The sequence below is a fragment of the Pseudopodoces humilis genome, chromosome 23, assembly GCF_049639895.1.
Source record: "Pseudopodoces humilis isolate 2021_Gansu_Grassland_sample_001 chromosome 23, ASM4963989v1, whole genome shotgun sequence".
In the NCBI taxonomy this organism is placed as follows: domain Eukaryota; kingdom Metazoa; phylum Chordata; class Aves; order Passeriformes; family Paridae; genus Pseudopodoces; species Pseudopodoces humilis.
The window spans coordinates 5257333-5274053 of NC_142222.1; the positions used below are offsets into that span (position 1 = coordinate 5257333).

Sequence of the window (16721 nt, forward strand, 5' to 3'; positions counted from 1 at the left end):
CAGAAACAGGGGCTCTGCTACCTTCAGATTGATTTTCTCCCTGCCAGACAATTCATCACCGGCTGTGATGAGTGCTGGAGGGAAAAAGAGAATTTACAACCCAAATTCAATTTCACTTTACTGCAGATTTTTCCTTGATTTCCTCCCGTGCTCCACATAATTTTGGTTGATTTATGAAACATCTGCAGCTACCGGGCCGTGGAAATAAAGACAACAGAGATAAACTTCATAGTTTTTATTCTGCAAAGCAATATGCACATCTTACAAACACAAAAATTAATCTAGGAGAGAAATGTCATTTCCAAATCAGCTATTAACCATCATGCAACAAGACAAGTGAAATGTAAGAACAAAACAGAACAAAAAACAAAATACAGCCATCTCGAACCCTACAATCACCTGCAGAGGGTTGAAACCAAGGCTCAGATTTTCTATGTAATGCCAAAGAAAATGCAAAAAAAAAAAAAAAAAAGAAAATGGCAGCTTTCTAAGAACAAGAAAACACGTACAAATAGAATCAAAACTGATTCAAGTCATAGTTAAAAAGAAAAAAGAAAACAAAAAAAGGAAAGATCAATATGATCTGAACTTTAATATTAAGTTTTAACTCTTCTGTTTGGCTGCATTTAACTTTGTACATCGCCTGGGAACAATCCAATATTCCTCAGCATTCCAGCACTTTGGCCTGCTGGGACCTCCCTGCTGCAATACAGGGGGCAAAAAGGATGAACTAAGGCCAAAAAAATCCAACTCTCCAACGTTTTCCCTCTTGCATTTGTGGGTCACAATCTTTAATATTCCTGGGGGGGTGCAGAAAGTGGGGAGAGGTTGCCAAGCAGGCTCCTTTCGTTCCCAAATTCCAGCTGGGACGTTTGGAGCTGGGATTTGTTGGAGGAGAAAGGATTTGCTTTGCTTTCCTGCAGGAGTCAGGTGATGTTGGGTGGGTTTTGGGTATTTCCAGGATTTGCACCACCTCTCTCCCAATCCATCTCCTATTCCTGCCTTTGGTCCCCAGGTCAAGCCGCCCTCGGAGGCGACTCTTGGAGTGAGGATTAACACGCAAGGCTGGGCTTGTGTGATTTAGGAACAGCTCAAGAGAAGCTCTCGGCCCGTTTCACTTCCCTGCCTCATCCCAGCAGCATCAGGAGAAAACTGGGAGCTTCTTTTCATCCCTAAACTTCATACCAGGCTATCTCTAAAGGTTTGCCTTAACATTCCCTGGAGGAAAACACATCAGGTAATCCCGAAACTGCAGGAGGAAACGTGCTCTGAAGGAAATTGTGACTGTTCAAACACCCTTAAGACTCGTGAACTTACTGAAGTCCCAACACACACAGACTAGGAAGGTGTCTGGAGGAAATAAACTGGGAATTTTATGCCAGCATCACTGAGACTATGAGATTCTCACTTGGCTTTTTTCTTCTGTGGAGTTTGGAGCAAAAGGAGGAGGAAAAAAAGCCTGTGGGAGTGAAGGAAGGAAGGAATGAATGAATGCTGAGCTGTCACACCAACTGATGAGAAAGATGTGAGAAAAGATGGAAAGTCAGTTAAGGCAACCAGTGAGATTTAAAAGCAGTGGTGGAAATGTCTGCAGGAAAAGCCTGACCCTGGAAATTAGGGAGACTGCTCAAGGAACAAGGAAACAAAAATCAACAAAGGCAGAATGGGGAAGGGAGAAATGCAGAGTGAAATCTCTGTGCAGAATGGACTCAGAGAACAGAAGGGTTTCACTGGGTAGTTTCTTTGACCTTCCTCACAAGGACCCCACTTTTGTGGCCATTTTCTCCTGAATGGACAGCAGTAAATGGCAATTTAATGAACTGAACAAGCTCAGCAGTGGATTGGCAGCTGCCCCTCAGAGCTGCAGGCACAGCCCCAGAGTGAAGCCCTTTAGGAGACTCTGGGATTTCTTTTCCTTTCACTCTTTGCACTTGCCCAAGGCAGAGCCCCAGCAGGCTGTTAACACAAAACATCTTTTTATTAAGTTTTACTTTCTAGAAAGTAAAGAAAAAAAGAAAAAAAAAAAAAAAAAAGTTTACAGAAAGCTGCTCTGCAGCAGAGACACACAATCCTGGCTGGAGGGCTGGGAGGCCAAGTGGAAAAGTTTTCCAGATAGTCTCTGTGCTGACTGGTTCTCTGACATTCAGCAAGCCAAATGAAATACCAAAAAAACAAACAAAAAAAAAACCCCAAACCAAAACAACAAAAAAAAAAAATCAAACAGTTCTCTTCAGTAAGTAGCAGTTTAAAATGGGACTTCACTTCTTAATTTTTTTACTATGAATAAAAGCACAAGTTTGTCCTAAATACAGCACTATTAAAATGTGAATATGTATTTTTTTTTTCTTCCAAAAGAGAAAAAAAAAATAATCTAAAACGTTGATATCTTTTCTTGCAAGCAAGGAGCAAATGGAATAAAGTATTAGGCCACACAAACACACATTGAATTAATGCTGTAGATTGGTGGCTTTGGAAATGCAGGATTATATCAAAGGTGCATACTTGGTTCAAACACACTGTACAGATTGGGCAAAAAACCAAACATCTCTTGGTTGGTTTGAGACACTTGCAAAGGCATCTTCACCTGCCCAAGTGCAGCTGGACAAAAATCTCTGCCTCTGTGGAGCTTTTTCACTGGAGTTATCTACACCAACACGGGGCTGTCCCCAGGGAAGGGCCGGAGGATTCCAGCCACGCCGCGGGACAAGCACATCTCCTCGGAATTCCTCTGGATATTCTGCTTTTATAAATATGTACAAATCAATTACAGGCACTTTGAAATGTCTTTGGTTGGAATAAACCAACATTGCAAGGTAATGGATTCACAGAGTGTTAAGACCCAGGCTGGGTTCAGCAGGCAATGGTTTCGGTCGTTCTCGGGAGGAGGAGAGGGGGGTTTTTATGCTTCTGACAAAGCAACCTGGAAAAAAAAACAAAGGAAGAGAAAATATTTAATCAAAGGCAAATTCTTAATCCTGTAACAGTGATATGATTTATCTCTGTGAGCTGGCAGAGCTGTCCTTGACTTTTCAAAGGAACCTTGGAAAGTCTGACTTGGAAAGGAAATCAAAGCGAGTCTGAAGGTGTTTTGTACTTTGCAAAAATCAATAGAACAAAAGTCCCAAACCACCCAAAACCAAAAAGAAACAGCCACAAAAACACCCCAAACCAGCTCAAACTACAAAATAACTTTAAGATCAAAAGGTGTCAATGCTGGCTTCCTATTTCTCAATGAAACATATTAATATTTAATTTTTCAAGCAAACTGCAGGTCCCCAAAGTAATATTGAACAGTAATTTTTTTGTTACTGCTTTTAACTTAGTTCTGATTAACAACCAATGATTCTTTTAACAGCTTTGTTTTTAATTTAATTCTGATGAACAACCCTTAGAATTATGTATCATGTTTTCCTCCAAGTTTTCAGTCTGTTGTGGTAAAAGATGATGAATAAATGAAGATTCAATGCCACCTATTCATTGCTTCACACAAAACATTTCAACCAACACCAGAATTGTGGCAGAAGAGTCACAGCCCAGCACTTCCTGATCTGCAATAATCCATTTCTGGAAGACAGAAATCTCGTTTTGAGGATCTCCAAAGCACTTGTGTGGATTTTATAACCTCCACCTGCACTGTCCACAATGAAACACCCTCTGGAAGGCAATTAAATCCCCATCTCCAGAGACAAGAAAAACCAGTCTGTCCTCTGCCCAACAGGAGCTTTTCTCTGTTTCCTTATCAGAGTTGAGATTTTGTTACCACACTCTCACCTTTTCAGAGCAGAATTCTGTGTTGCTTTGCCTCAGTTTGCTTGGTCTGCCTTTAATGACTGCATAGCAGAACATGGTAATCACCATCACGAAGAGGAAGTAACTGGTGTGCATGAGGTGCAGGTTTATTAGAGAGCGATCATCCTGCAAGCAGAAAAGCAAATTAAAACCATTCACTGACTCAGCATCTGATATTAAAGCAATGTAATTACCAGATCAAGCCAGAAATTACTTCATGGATCAACTTTCTCCCCTTTTATACAGCAATGGAAGTGATTCCCAATTGCAGCACTTAATGTTCCTTGTGTTAAAAATCTCTGTTGTTATTTTTTCAAATATTGTCAGAGGCTTTTGTGAAATGATTTCAGAGTAGAAAGGGTGTTTTTTAAGAGCTGTGAGGCATGTGGATGAAGCTCATCAAACCCATTAGGGGGGAGCATTCTCAGCCCTCCGCACCACACAGCAAACCAGCAGCAAAAATGACAATTTTAGGAACCATATTCAATGAAATTTACTGAAAACACCAGAGGAACAGCCCAGCACTTACATCTGGAACGATAACAGTTAGTTTGGGATTTAAAGCATGGTAGACTTTCCCAATTGCTCCCTTGTAACACCAGAAGGGGTTGTAGTCCTGGGCATATTTTGTGTTCGAGTCCCTGGCCGTGGTGAAGATCTTGTACCACAGAGTGGCATTGCTGTAGGTTTCAGGAACACAATGTGGTGGCTGACTGCAATAAAACAGAAATAATCAGCACCCTGAAATGTATTTTCCATGTTCAACCAGGACGACTTTTCTTCTCAAAGCATGGTTTTAGTTTGGGCCTTCCAAAGCAACAACAAAACCCCAAAGTTTAAGTTAAAAACCCCCAAAAGCCACATGATTGCTACACTAAAATTAGAATTTAACTGCATGTTGTTGCACTAAGCCAACATCCCACAGCTTAATTGGAAAAATACTGGTTTTCCTAAGGCTTCCCACAGCCTGGGGTTCTCCAGCATGGACAGAACAGTGCCAGGGAATCCAGAGAAGACAAAGGGAAGATATTTTGGTGAAAGCAAAGCAGCCTTTGCCTCGTGCTGATCTCTCAGCAGAGAAGGTAAGAACCTCAGTGTCAAATCTCAGCTCTGAAACTCAATTATGGGGCAAATTCCTTAGATTTCCACGGATTCTCTTGCCCCCAGTGAAGTTTAAACCACAGCTGAAAGACAGGCATGGGCCAAAAAATCTCAAAGACAGCAGAGGTTTGGAGACAAATGTTTTACCGTGGGGGAAGGAGTGCAAGGACGTCATTTCCGTGATCACCAGGAATTTTCAGGAGGAAATAACAACTCAGAGGAATGCATGAGGCAGGAAGCAGCCCCTGCAGCAGAGGGGCACTTACACTGTGACTGGGAACACGTTGCTGGCTGCTGTCACAGTCATGCAGGTGGTGAACACAACCTGCTCGCAGTGGCCGTGCAGGACGCAGTCATCGGAGTTCCAGGCAGCTGGCAGCGTGAAGGTGATGTTTATTTCCTCGTGGGATTCTCTGCCTTTGAGAAAGAGAAAAGGAGAGCTGGGGTTTGGCTCACAAAAAGTCTCTGAGCAACAGTCGTTGGGATAAGGAGAACACACAAATGATTAAGGCAGGAAAGCGTCACCCTTTGGAGTCATCCCGGATCTTTGCAGGAAACAAAGAGAGCAAAAAGGAAAGTTAAAACCCAAAACAAACCACAAAATCCCCCAGCTGCTGCTCTTTCTAATCTCTCCCACCTCAGAACTGGGGTCATCAGGCTGCTTTCAGAAATTAAAAACTCTTTATAAGTGAATTCATGCATGTTCACAGACGTTTATTAGAAAAACCTTTCTCCTCCTAAGAACTTTGCTCCACATCTGTTTTTCTTCTGATGCTTGTTTTTAACTTGAGATATTTGTGTAGAGGAAAAGGTGTCAGCAGATAGTGAACTGCACATTAAGTCACGTATGACAAATCCATGTAGAGAAATTCAGACTGAAAATAAATCCAGGCTGCTGCAAATAGAACTTGCATCTGGTAGCTCTCAAAGCAGCAACAAAATAACAACAGCAAATTCAGTTTGCAGCTATGGGCAATGTCTCTCCACAGGTTCAAGACCTTCAGCATTATTATAAAATGCAATTCTGGCTGAAAGCTAAAACACAGTGAGGTTCTATTATCAATTTCTATTAATTCTCTATGAACTCCTGTCAAAACTTTCTGGCAGGCAGCCAGAGAGCAGATTGGTCTCTGCACACCACAGAAACCATAATCATCTTATCTGGTGCTGTTTGTGATATTAAAGCTGGTTCACTTATGCATTTTAGATAAACTAAAATTTTTTAGACAGCATAATACTCTCTACTGCATCTATGTCACATTTGAAATGTCAGTTCAGGACTTGATGGATCAGGACAAAACTGAAGAAAGTCACTGCTTGGAATTTTGCTGGCTTAAAAATGACCTTCCATTGTCATTAGGTTTAATCATTTCAAATTGCCAAGCCTGATCTTGGCACACCTGCAGGTTCCTTTCCATTCTCAATGCAGGGAAAAGTTCCTCTAACAAACAAGAGAAGGGCTCCATGCAGGAATAAACTCACAATAAATTTGGGAAGACATCTGTGCTCTGTGCATAAGATTTATCTCACCCATAATAAGCTGGGGAACTTTTATTTGATTGTATAGTTATTAAAATCATATAAATATTTAGAATCATACATTGGTTTGAGTTGGAGGGGACGCTAAAAACTGTCTTGTTTCACTCCCATGCCATGGGCAGGGACACCTTCCACTATCCCAGGTTGCTCCAAACTCTGTCCAACCTGGCTGAGGACACTTCCAGGGATGGGGCATCCACAGCTTCTCTGAGTACTCACCACCCTCACAATAAAGATTTTCTTCCTAATATTTAATCTAAACTAAGTTTCAGTTTGAAGTCAATCCTCGTGTGAAAGGTTAGAAAAAAAACCTCTAAGAGCCAACTGTAACCTGAATTTTTAAAGGTCTGGCCTTGCCTACCTGAAAGTCCAATCTGGTGCCCAAAAATTGTGGAACTGAGGTGCGTGACATTGCGAGAGTATCCCCCAAAAGGTCTGAGAGGGTCCAGGGTCAGCGTGATGGTGACGGAGATGTTGATGGGACCAGAGTCCTCGAGGGTCTGTGGGGACTGTGTGGAAGACCTGGCCTGCCCGCTGGTCACGGTGCTCTCTGGAGTTGTGGTGTCGTTGAGGAGGTGCTTTAAGGTTTCATTCTCAGATATACAGAAGTCCAAATCATTAAACCTCAGGAGGAAAGTATTCCAGTCCTTCAAACAAAAGGGGAGATTTCAGACCCATGAGGGAGCTCAGGCTCACTCTGTCCCACCCTGCCCGGTTCCAGGGCATTGAACAAAAATCACACGGCTCACAAAGCAACACAAACACCCCTGGGGCTGGCTCAAGGACAGAAAAGTTGTTTGTACAAGTCAGATGGGTTCAATCCCAGCTCCCTCCCCTGAGCTAGAAAGGAAACTTGGTCAGTTCTCACCACGGTTTCTGCGAGGTTTCCCTCATTACAGGACAGTGCTCAGGGAAGTTCCCCAAACCAGCTGTGACCCTAAATAACAAACTAAAAGGTGCCTAGCCACAGCAGGGAAGATCCATGACAGATGATTTGGCCTCATCATTGACATAAAACAAGACTAACAAACATTCACCCCAACAGCCCTTCTGAAAGTAAAACGGAGACAATCCCCCACACAACTCTGTGCTCTCTAGGAGGGGAAAAAAGATCAACTTCAGGCATGTTTTCTAAATTAACATCGTTTTTGCAGGTACCTCTGTCATTTCTGGTGATTTGATCTCCTTGATTTTGAAGAAGTAGCCCAGTGTCAGGAAGGCGATGGCCATGGCGCTCACGCTGATCATAAAGACCACGAGCGGCGGGCGGCTGCTGATATAAACCTTCAGGTTCTCCAACAGGTTTATGTAGAACATTATTCTGATTGTTCACCTGAGGGGAAAGAATGTTCCAACAGAGTCACTGGAGTGTGTGTTACAGGTGGGGGGTGGTGGGTCACATCAGACAAAGCTCTGACAGAGAGAAATGGGATCGCACACAAAACTGAGATTCAATTGCGTGGCTGTGCTGTTCACTGAGCACAGAACCTGGGCCTGGAACACAGCAGCCATCGGAACACGCTCCACATCACCTTCCCAGGGCCCCAAACTGGGAACAGCTTTTAAGGAATGAGGGCTTCCAGCACAGCCCAGCATTGCTGGTAAGCTATAAACCCAGTTCTTGCCTTTCCCCAGGCAGGGTATCACTGCTACATTTTAATGACAGGAATGTCTGAATTCTCCAAGTTACAAATCAAACTTTGCACATCCTTTGAAAACTGAGGCTGCAGCCTTAAGAATTCTTCTTTACCCCCTCCCAAATCCCTCTGCTTTCAAAGAAGGATCTGAGAAGCAGCCCTACATTATTTTAGGTGTTTGCATCAAGAATCCTATGGGCAGAAACACCCAAAAATGGCATTAAGGTGGAAGCTGGAAGACTCCTGGTCTTTATTTAATTTTTGCAGGATCTAGAACTTTTTGTTCTGTAAGCAAAGCCAGGACCTTACACGCTGAGGAAATGTCCCAAATCATTAATTTTTGCTGCAAATATAATATTTGGTCTGATTCCCCTCCTGAATTTTTATCTGCAGAGCAAAAAAGACCCAAATGATTGTACCAGCTTCCCCACCTCCACTTCCAGGGAAAAGCAAACAGCCTGGTGTGAAAGGGCAGCCTTGTGACATCTCCTTCAGAAGCTCTGCAAGGAGGAACTCCGAGCCAACCTTTATCTTTGTCTTACCTAAAACCCTGGCTGAAAAGGCTTTTAACCCCAACTGAACCAGCAAGGCAGGAGCTGCTCCTAGCAATGTGCTGCTGATCTCCAAAATCAGGGAAAGGCAAAAATAATTCTGCACTGCAAGGGTTCGAGTTGGAACATCCATAGGGATCTGGTAACATTTCATTAAGGCAGGGTCTGCTCCTGCAGGCCTGGGTGATTCCCACTGATTCCCATCATCGTTATTTACAATCCAGGTGTAGCAGGGCTGGAAAGTGGCAGCCCTGAGGATGAGAGAGGCACAGGGCAAGGCAGGGAGGGATCTGTGATCTGATCTATTGATTGAAGAGAAAACAAAAGAAGGGTAAAGGACAAGCACTCAGACAAAGCCCTTTTCAGAGCCCACAGAGCACAATGATCCCAACTTCCTTGTGTATACTCAGGATTTTACTGGCAGGAATGTTTCAGTTCCTGTTAACAGAAGAAATATTGACAGAACCTGCAAAAGTGCCCCAGAGAGGGGAAAATCCAGCTCAGGGAGAAGAGGTCAATGCCAACAACACAACCTTGGGCTGTGCCTGCTGACTCCCCACTCGCTCTCCTGGCTGAAACCTGCTGAGACAGAGCTCTCCAGAGCTCAAGATCACATCCTGGCTTTATTGTTTTGCACCATCAAGCCCTTCCCATCCACCCTGCAAAGCCCAGGAAGTTTTTCTCAGTGAGAAGTGGGTGCAGCGAACATCTCTACAAAGCCAGAGTGAAAAGCAAGGAAAGGAGAGGGAAGAGAGGGGAAGAAAAGGTGATGAGAAATGTGCACCTTACCAGAACTTTGTCCCAGAGCAGCTGTGGCAGAGCCAGGCGGGCCAGGGAAGGTGGCAGAAGGCAGCAGGGACAGGGAAGGGAGAGCTGGGGCTGGCAGGGATCATGCTGGGAATGATCCGCCCTTCTGCACGTTCTGCCTATCTTGTCCCTGGCAGCAAATTCCTTAAAAGAGCCCGAGTTAAAAACCCCAAACGCTCCATCCAGAAGCAAAATCCCAAACACTCCTTCTGGAAACACACGTGGAGATGGAAGGAGATCAAAAGCTAAACCAAAAGCAGAGTTGTAGGCAGTGTCCCCTCCTGAATTTCCTTTAGGAAAGAACACAGATGGGGAGTTTATTGCAGATTTTAATCAGGGCTGACTGTCACCCACAGCACATCCAGGGCTGGGATTCCTTTTTTAAAGGGGTTTCCAACAGCTCCATTAGAATTTGTTTACTGCAGGGTCTAAAACCAGCCACAAAAAAACCCCGGGATGTGCTGAAAATCCTACACAGAGAAATATTCCAGCTAATATTTTTATGTAAGAGATCACCAGCTTTTAAGTGCCAGTTGTTTAATATGCTGCCATAACTCACTGGCTTTGAAAGCAATTAGAAAATGCCATAAGCTGCAATTTCCGAGGAGTAATGTGCCTTTGGAGCATTTGGGAGGGGAAAGGGAACAACTGTGGATTTCAATACTGGAGCTGACACGAAAATAGCAGTGGTGGAAAGCAGAAGGATGAAAGTTTCCATGCTGCTGCCTGAAGAATTACTTATTTTTTTTTCTTATCAAAGTACTTAAATTACTTTAATTATCATGGAATTTGTGATCCAGATGAGTGCATTACATCAGAATCTCTGTGGATTTTCAGAATTCCTTGAACTCCTCTCTGTTAGAATCAGAATCCATCCCAATTATTCTGCCAGCTCTTGTAACTAGCTTCCTCCTCTGTGTAAATGAATAACTTCAAAAATACCATTTCAACTTTAAATTCTTGTTCACAGAGTTTAAAAAAAAACAACAACCAAACAAAACAATGCTTTTACCTCCTGGCAGGTCAGGCAAGCAAGATCAGATTTCACTTTTTAGCCAAATAAATAATTTAGTGAGTGGCTCTAATGACTGCTGCTGCCTCTCTCCACTCCAGCAAAGCCTTTTAATACTTGGTGCAATAAAAATCTCCCCAGTCAGACTAAACAAGGAGCTCAAGAATGAAAACTGCCAGGCTGGAACATTGGCCAGCAGCTCCAAGGTAATTGCTGGGTAGTGAGGGATGTTCAGCAGGAGTTACAGAAACCCTGGAGATGTTGTGCTCTTAAATCAGCACCTACAAACCCAGGCAGGGAAAAAGATTTAAATGGTAAAAGGTGCAAACACAACAGTTTAATCTGTCAGAGCGCCACAGAAACACAGAATTGAGCAGCTAAGTAAAAAGCAAGAAAAGATTCTACAATTTGGGGAGTTTTCCTCCAAAAAAAGCTCCTGATAGAAACCTCAAAGGAGTAACATTGTGAATTCCTCTTTATTTGTGTATGAAAGAGTGTGAAATAGGAAGCTGCTGAAACAGACTGATGAGTTTTTCAAGGCTAAATTACAAACAAGGAAAATCTTGAAGTCTATTGCAAAGACCAAAAAGTCAATGCAATGAGTAACAGCTATTATTACAGTATTAAATTCCCATTTTGAGGCTTAATATCAAAGGAGTTGAATTCCTAAGAGTAATAAAAAACCCATATGCTGTACCAAAGCAGGTATTAAAGGCAAAATTGCAGTTACCAAAGTGAAAAAAATAAAGCCAAACATGAAACTTAAAGAGATCAAAGTAGTTTGACGTTTTTGTCAATAATGTCAACTACCACCCTGCCACTAGGAAGCTTAAAATGATGGAATTTCCTCACAGATATTTCCCCTTCTTGTTGTGCAGCTAAGGTAATCACTCTAGAGAAGGGGTTTAAATGTAAAACCACCACTGACATATCCTAAGGAGGAAAATTGGGTGGAGGAGAAGGGCAGGAGGCAGCACTTCTCCTTTAGGATCTCACAAGTTTTTCAATTCTCAATACCTCATTGCACAGAAGAGTGTTTAAACTGAGCTGTGCAGCTCAAAAAAATAAATCAATTTTATTTTCAAAGGTGCCCCACTACCAGGAGAGCAAAGGGGTTAGGAAATGGGTCAGCTCAGGGTTAACCACTGAATGAAAATGATGTTGTGTGCCAGAGGAATATTTATTATCACAAATCAAGCAAACCATGGGAAAGCAGCCATAAATAAATGCAAACAAAGCAGTGGTGTTCATCTCCAAGTGCCTCTCCTTTAACAACAATAAACAGCAGCAGGTACCAGAATCATCTTTCATTTGGTTCTCTTCAAATTTGACATCTGAGAGTGAAAATAAGGCAAAATAAAAATCAGATTTGGGTGAGCTGGGGCTGGTGCTGGGGCCGTTCAACATCTTTAGGGTGACAGGGACATGGGGTCAAGCTGGGCAGTGACACCAAGCTGTGTGGGATGGGATCTGGACAGGCTGCAGAGGCGGCTCTGGGACAACCTGATGAGGTTCAAGACCAAGTGTAAGGAAGAGTGACTTTACCATCCTGATATCTGGGGCAAATAGAGGTGTTAGGATCTGCAGCAGCTTCAGATCATCTTTTTTTAGGAGGTGTGGATGCCCGTGGGATGAAATTGCACAGCCTAAAACCTTCCCCAGCAGCAGCAGAGCAGGCAGGAAGGAGAATTCAACTGCCTCTGTCCAGCTGAGCCTCTTCCCCTCCTCCCAGCCTCCAGTCTGAACAAAAATACACCAAAATCAACCTCCTAGGAAATACCAGCAGATTTCTCCCCAGCACAGAGGGAGGGAAGCAATCAGGGCATGTGGAGGAGGAAACTTCACGAAAACATCACCTTGGGTCCTTGAATCCAACCAAATCCAACCCCAAGATCAGCAGCCAGATGTGCACAAACACATCTGCTCCAGCGGGAGATAATGGGAATTGGCTCGAGACAGACAGTGGCTTATCAGTTTGCTGAGCTATTTTATCCACAAATATGTTTACTGATAAAAAACTCCACATTTTCCTGGAGCCTGGGAGCTGAAAATGCCTTTGCATTTGCAGAGAGGACACTGCACAGGGCAGGAGGAGAGCAGCACCTGGAAATGTGGAAAAGGACATTCCTTCCTCCTGGTGTCCTGATAAAGGATCAGGATGCAGAATATGAACAAAAATCAGGGATTGCATGAATAGAACAAAGCAAATGCTTTGTACTTGCATGAAATGTTTCTTTTCATCTCCAGAAACACTTTTCAAAGCTTAATTGATCATTTCAATATCCCCAAGAGAGGCACCAACAGCAAACATTCTGCCCATGAAACAAAGCCAAGGAAGGGAAATAATTTGGTGAGGGATAGAAAATTTTAAAGATCAAATTGAGACTGAATTTCAAACCCCCAAATTCCTGACTTCAACTCTCTATAAAGACAGAAAACTTTAAATAAAGAGTCAATGATGTAAAAAATTTTAAAAAAAGGAAAACAAACATTACTCAATCCATGTGTGACAGCTCTTCCCAACAGACTTGTGTTGCTCAAAAAATCTGGTGGATTCACCACAAGCACCTGAACTTTGTGCCAGCTGATACTCTGGGGACAGCAAAGCTGATTTCCATTTCCCACTGGAAGAAAAATTCGTGCAGAAACAGACAAATCCAAAGTTCCAAGTATTTTTAATACGCTCTGAGTTCTTAAAAATGATGAATGAGAAAAGGGAAGGAAAGTTAAAAGTCAGGAAGCAGAAACAGAGTGAGGAAGCTTTTTTCACCTGGTTCAATGAACCCTGGATTCTGACTTTTGTTAGAAGTGAAAAACATAATTTAAAACATAGCCAGCTGTAAAATCAAAATTAACTCAACCTCTGGTTGAAAATCAGACATTTTGGTGCCAAACTTGAAGTAGGCATCTCTGTCTGCCAAGAGCCTGTGCCATGGGAATGGATCCACTTCCATCTAAAAGAGCTCATGGGCATTTTTACACCTTTCAGCTTTTCCAAGTCCAAGTCATGACTTCCAACCTGAGTTACTGTAACCCAAATCACCCAGACTGCAATAAAACACACAATAATAGACGAAGGACTTTGAATTTGCAATAAAAATGCTATTCTGGTTACTGCTTCTTAGCATGAGAACCTGGGAGAGGAAAGGAAAAGTAAAATGATTCCATTTTACAGGATCTTTAAAGATCCATGAAAAACCAAATTCTGTGTACACCGAACTGACAGCAGCCAAAAATACAGGATGGCTTAAATCAAGAAGTGTGAAAATTCTCAGTAACTGTTCAATAATCAGAAACTGGTTGAGTGACCAGTTCAAGGTTAATTGTTGACTTCATTAAAACCACTGATTAAGGAATGTGGGACCAAATTCAGCGGTGAAAGTGCAGAGAAAAGCCAGGAAAAGGCTCTTCAGTCTGTAATGAGAACTGTGAGGAGACAGGGATGCAGACAGATACACAGCTTGAATCACAAGCAGAAAAATGACTGACAAGCTGAGGAAATGGCAGCTTTGGGGAATGGCAAATTCAGAGTTTAGGTGTGGAAAGAAGGGAGAGAAGCAGCAAAGCAGCCATTGGCCACTGATGGAATAGAAACAGCAGCAAAACCAACTGAAATGAGGGAACTGAGGTATCAAAGTTACAGCTGGAATATTATCATGTCTGTGTGCTTCACCCCCACTGCTCAGAGGAAACAGGACCTCAGCTTGCTCAGCTGGGTGATTCACTCTCTGTTTTACAGATTAACAAACCCCCAAATGCCAGGACACACACAAGTTTTCATCCAAAACAAAACCTGGGAGTTCAGAGCCCTGGGAACCAGCTTTACCCACAGGTTGGGACAACCTTAGAAAGAAAATTAATTCCCACCCAGCCATGCTTTGGGTAAGGGGAAGTTTGGGAAAAGCGACGCAATTCTGACACCAAAGAGTTCCATTAATAATTTAGGGCTCAACTGATAAAACAGCTTCATTTCTACAAAACCCGTGATGTTATTTAATAAAAAAGAAGATTATCCCAGCTGCCAGATCGGCAGGATCAGCTCAGGGGGTGCTGGATGTGCCAGGCTCTGTCCCTGCTGTCCCCAGCTCACAAAGGACACCCGGCTGTGTTTGTGCCCTGCCCTTAGCAGCTCCCGGACACTCTCAGAGCACAGGGACTATTTTGTTTAACCAGGTGGCCTTTCAAGCTCTTGTCTTTCAAGTGGAAAAGAATCCCATTCTACCAGAGCCACACCTCAAATCGCGGCAGGTAACAAAGGATTAAACCCAGGGTTTAATCCTCTCTGATGGCACTCGGGCCGGGCTCAGGGAGCGTTTTTCAGCCACAATTCAACATTATCTTCGCTCGGGCTGCCACAGAAGTTGTCTGTGTGCTGTGCACACCTGCTGAGCAGGAGCTGGCCCGCAGCCATCGGCTCATTATTCCCAGAGACCCGGGCAGAGGCAGGTGCAGGGAAGTGGCACAAACTCACCCTGTGAAACCCGAACCGCTGTGTCCTGCCCAAGGCACAAGGATTGATTTGGGGAGTATTTCCTGTAACTCAGCCCTCAGAAAACCGCAATAATCATTTAACACAACAGCCAGGCCCAGGTTTTATTCCCCACCGCGTTCTTCCAGCGGCCAAACTTCGGGGAAGTTGAGCGAGGATGTGGAGAGCAATTAATGAATCCTTATCTACCCTCCAGGTTTGTCTACCGGCGCAAATTTACCCGGATAATTCCATCTCCACAGCTAATCCTGCAAATAAACTTCCCAAAAAACAAACCCTTAAAAGGCAAACAAAGGAAAAAAGGGGGGAAAAAAAAATCCCAACTGTGCTGTAAGGTATTTTTTCGCAGGCTGATTCCGATCCATGCCTCGGAGGTAACGGCAGGGACGGAGCAGCCATGTTCTAGGCATGATGCACCAGGAATTTTATTATTAAAACCATCATGAGATCATCAGTCGAGTTAAACCCCCCCCCAAAAAAAGTGAAAGAGGATGAAATATGGGTGTATAGAAAATTGAGCAAAAAAATCCCAAAACAACCACACAGAAAAAAAGCCCAACGCAGGAACCACTGTTCAGAGGCTATTTTGAAACAAGTATTTTTAGTGCTACAGAAATTATTATTTTTCACTGCTGGTTTTTTTTTTTTTTTTCTGCTACGACGCCACGCATACGAACTTCAAGCTGACGACCTTTCCCAAAGTATTTTTTTCACGTAAATAACAAAAACAAGCCGAGGCTGCAACCCCCCCAGCAGAGCCGAGCCAAGCGGGAGCCGGGGCTCGGGGGGCAGCGCAGCGATGCCGCCGCCCGAGGCTCCCCGGGGGCTCTCCCGGTGCTCGTCCCGCTCCCCCCAGCCCCGGAGCGGCCTCAGGGCGACCCCATCCCCCGGCAGGCCGGGCCGCAGAGCCGCCCCCGTCCCCTCCTTACCGGCGTCCGCGGCGGGGCTCGGGCCCCCGGGCCGGGCGGGGCTCAGAGGCGGCGGCGCTGCCGTGCGGGCGGGCTCTGCACCATCGTCCTGCCCTGCCGGGGCTGCGGGCACGGGCGGACGGGCAGCAGGCGGAGAGGCCGCTCCCCGGGCAGCCCCGGGCCGGACACACGGACAGGCCCCGGCACCGGGCCCCGCCTCCGCCGCCGCTTCCGGGCCGCAGCCCTGACCCCTCACCCGCCGACGGTGGCGCGGGGGGGACAAGATTGAGGCGGCGCCGACAGCGCGGGAGGGGCAGGGAGCGGCACCGGGAACAGCACCGGGAATGGACCCGGGAACAGCACCGGAGAACAGAACCGGGAATGGACCTGGGAACAGCACCGGAGAACGGAACCGGAGAACAGAACCGGGAATAGACCCGGGCGCTCACCGCGTTCTCTGCCCGGCCCGAGCGCGGCAGCCCCGCACTCCCCGCTCCAGCCTCCCTCAGGATGCTCCCCGCCTTCGCCCTCCCCTTTTCCTCTAAAAACTATCCCAAAACATCTCTTTTTGGTGTTTCCTGAAGATGCCCAATGCCTAAAAGTGTTCAGGGTTAAATCCTTAAAGCAAACAAACCTTCATTTACATTTACCGTGATTAGTAAGAATATCATTGTTATATATTGCATTATTATATATATTGTCTATTATTAATAATTAGTATTGATGATGACGATGCTTCCACGAGGATAATGTGAAGTCTGATGGAGCTGTTTACTGGACAAGCTGGGACAAAACCTTCCCTAAATGTTGGGTGAACAATATTCCCTAAAGATGCTTTGGGAAGGTAAAACTCCAGCAGTCCCACCAGGATCAGAAAGGTCAGAAACC

At 44.5% G+C, this 16721-nt stretch overlaps 1 protein-coding gene across 2 annotated transcripts; it reads right to left on the bottom strand.

Moving 5' to 3' along the window:
- Window positions 1-260: 260 nt before the first annotated feature.
- TMEM248 (transmembrane protein 248) lies at window positions 261-16000 on the bottom strand. 2 transcript variants are annotated; one of them, XM_005525807.3, is made up of 7 exons: window positions 15855-16000; window positions 7588-7762; window positions 6791-7076; window positions 5157-5307; window positions 4319-4502; window positions 3772-3915; window positions 261-2920 (listed from the first exon to the last, which is right to left on the bottom strand). In XM_005525807.3, exons 2-7 carry the CDS (start codon window positions 7744-7746, stop codon window positions 2900-2902), a joined length of 945 nt encoding a protein of 314 aa, XP_005525864.1. In that variant the 5' UTR covers window positions 7747-7762; window positions 15855-16000; the 3' UTR covers window positions 261-2899. The 2 variants fall into 2 exon arrangements, with proteins under 2 accessions (XP_005525864.1, XP_087922487.1); XM_088066361.1 differs by lacking the exon at window positions 15855-16000 and adding an exon at window positions 9407-9513.
- Between the last annotated feature and the right edge of the window lie 721 nt (window positions 16001-16721).

Excerpts from the sequence above, each read along its gene's own strand:
- TMEM248 (XM_005525807.3), bottom strand. The coding sequence starts at position 7,746 with ATGTTCTACATAAACCTGTTGGAGAACCTGAAGGTTTATATCAGCAGC. Across the intron at positions 7,077-7,587 it reads AATCACCAGAAATGACAGAG|GACTGGAATACTTTCCTCCT; the intron begins GTACCTGCAAAA and ends TTTTGTTTGAAG. Across the intron at positions 2,921-3,771 it reads CAGAATTCTGCTCTGAAAAG|GTTGCTTTGTCAGAAGCATA; the intron begins GTGAGAGTGTGG and ends TTTTTTTTCCAG.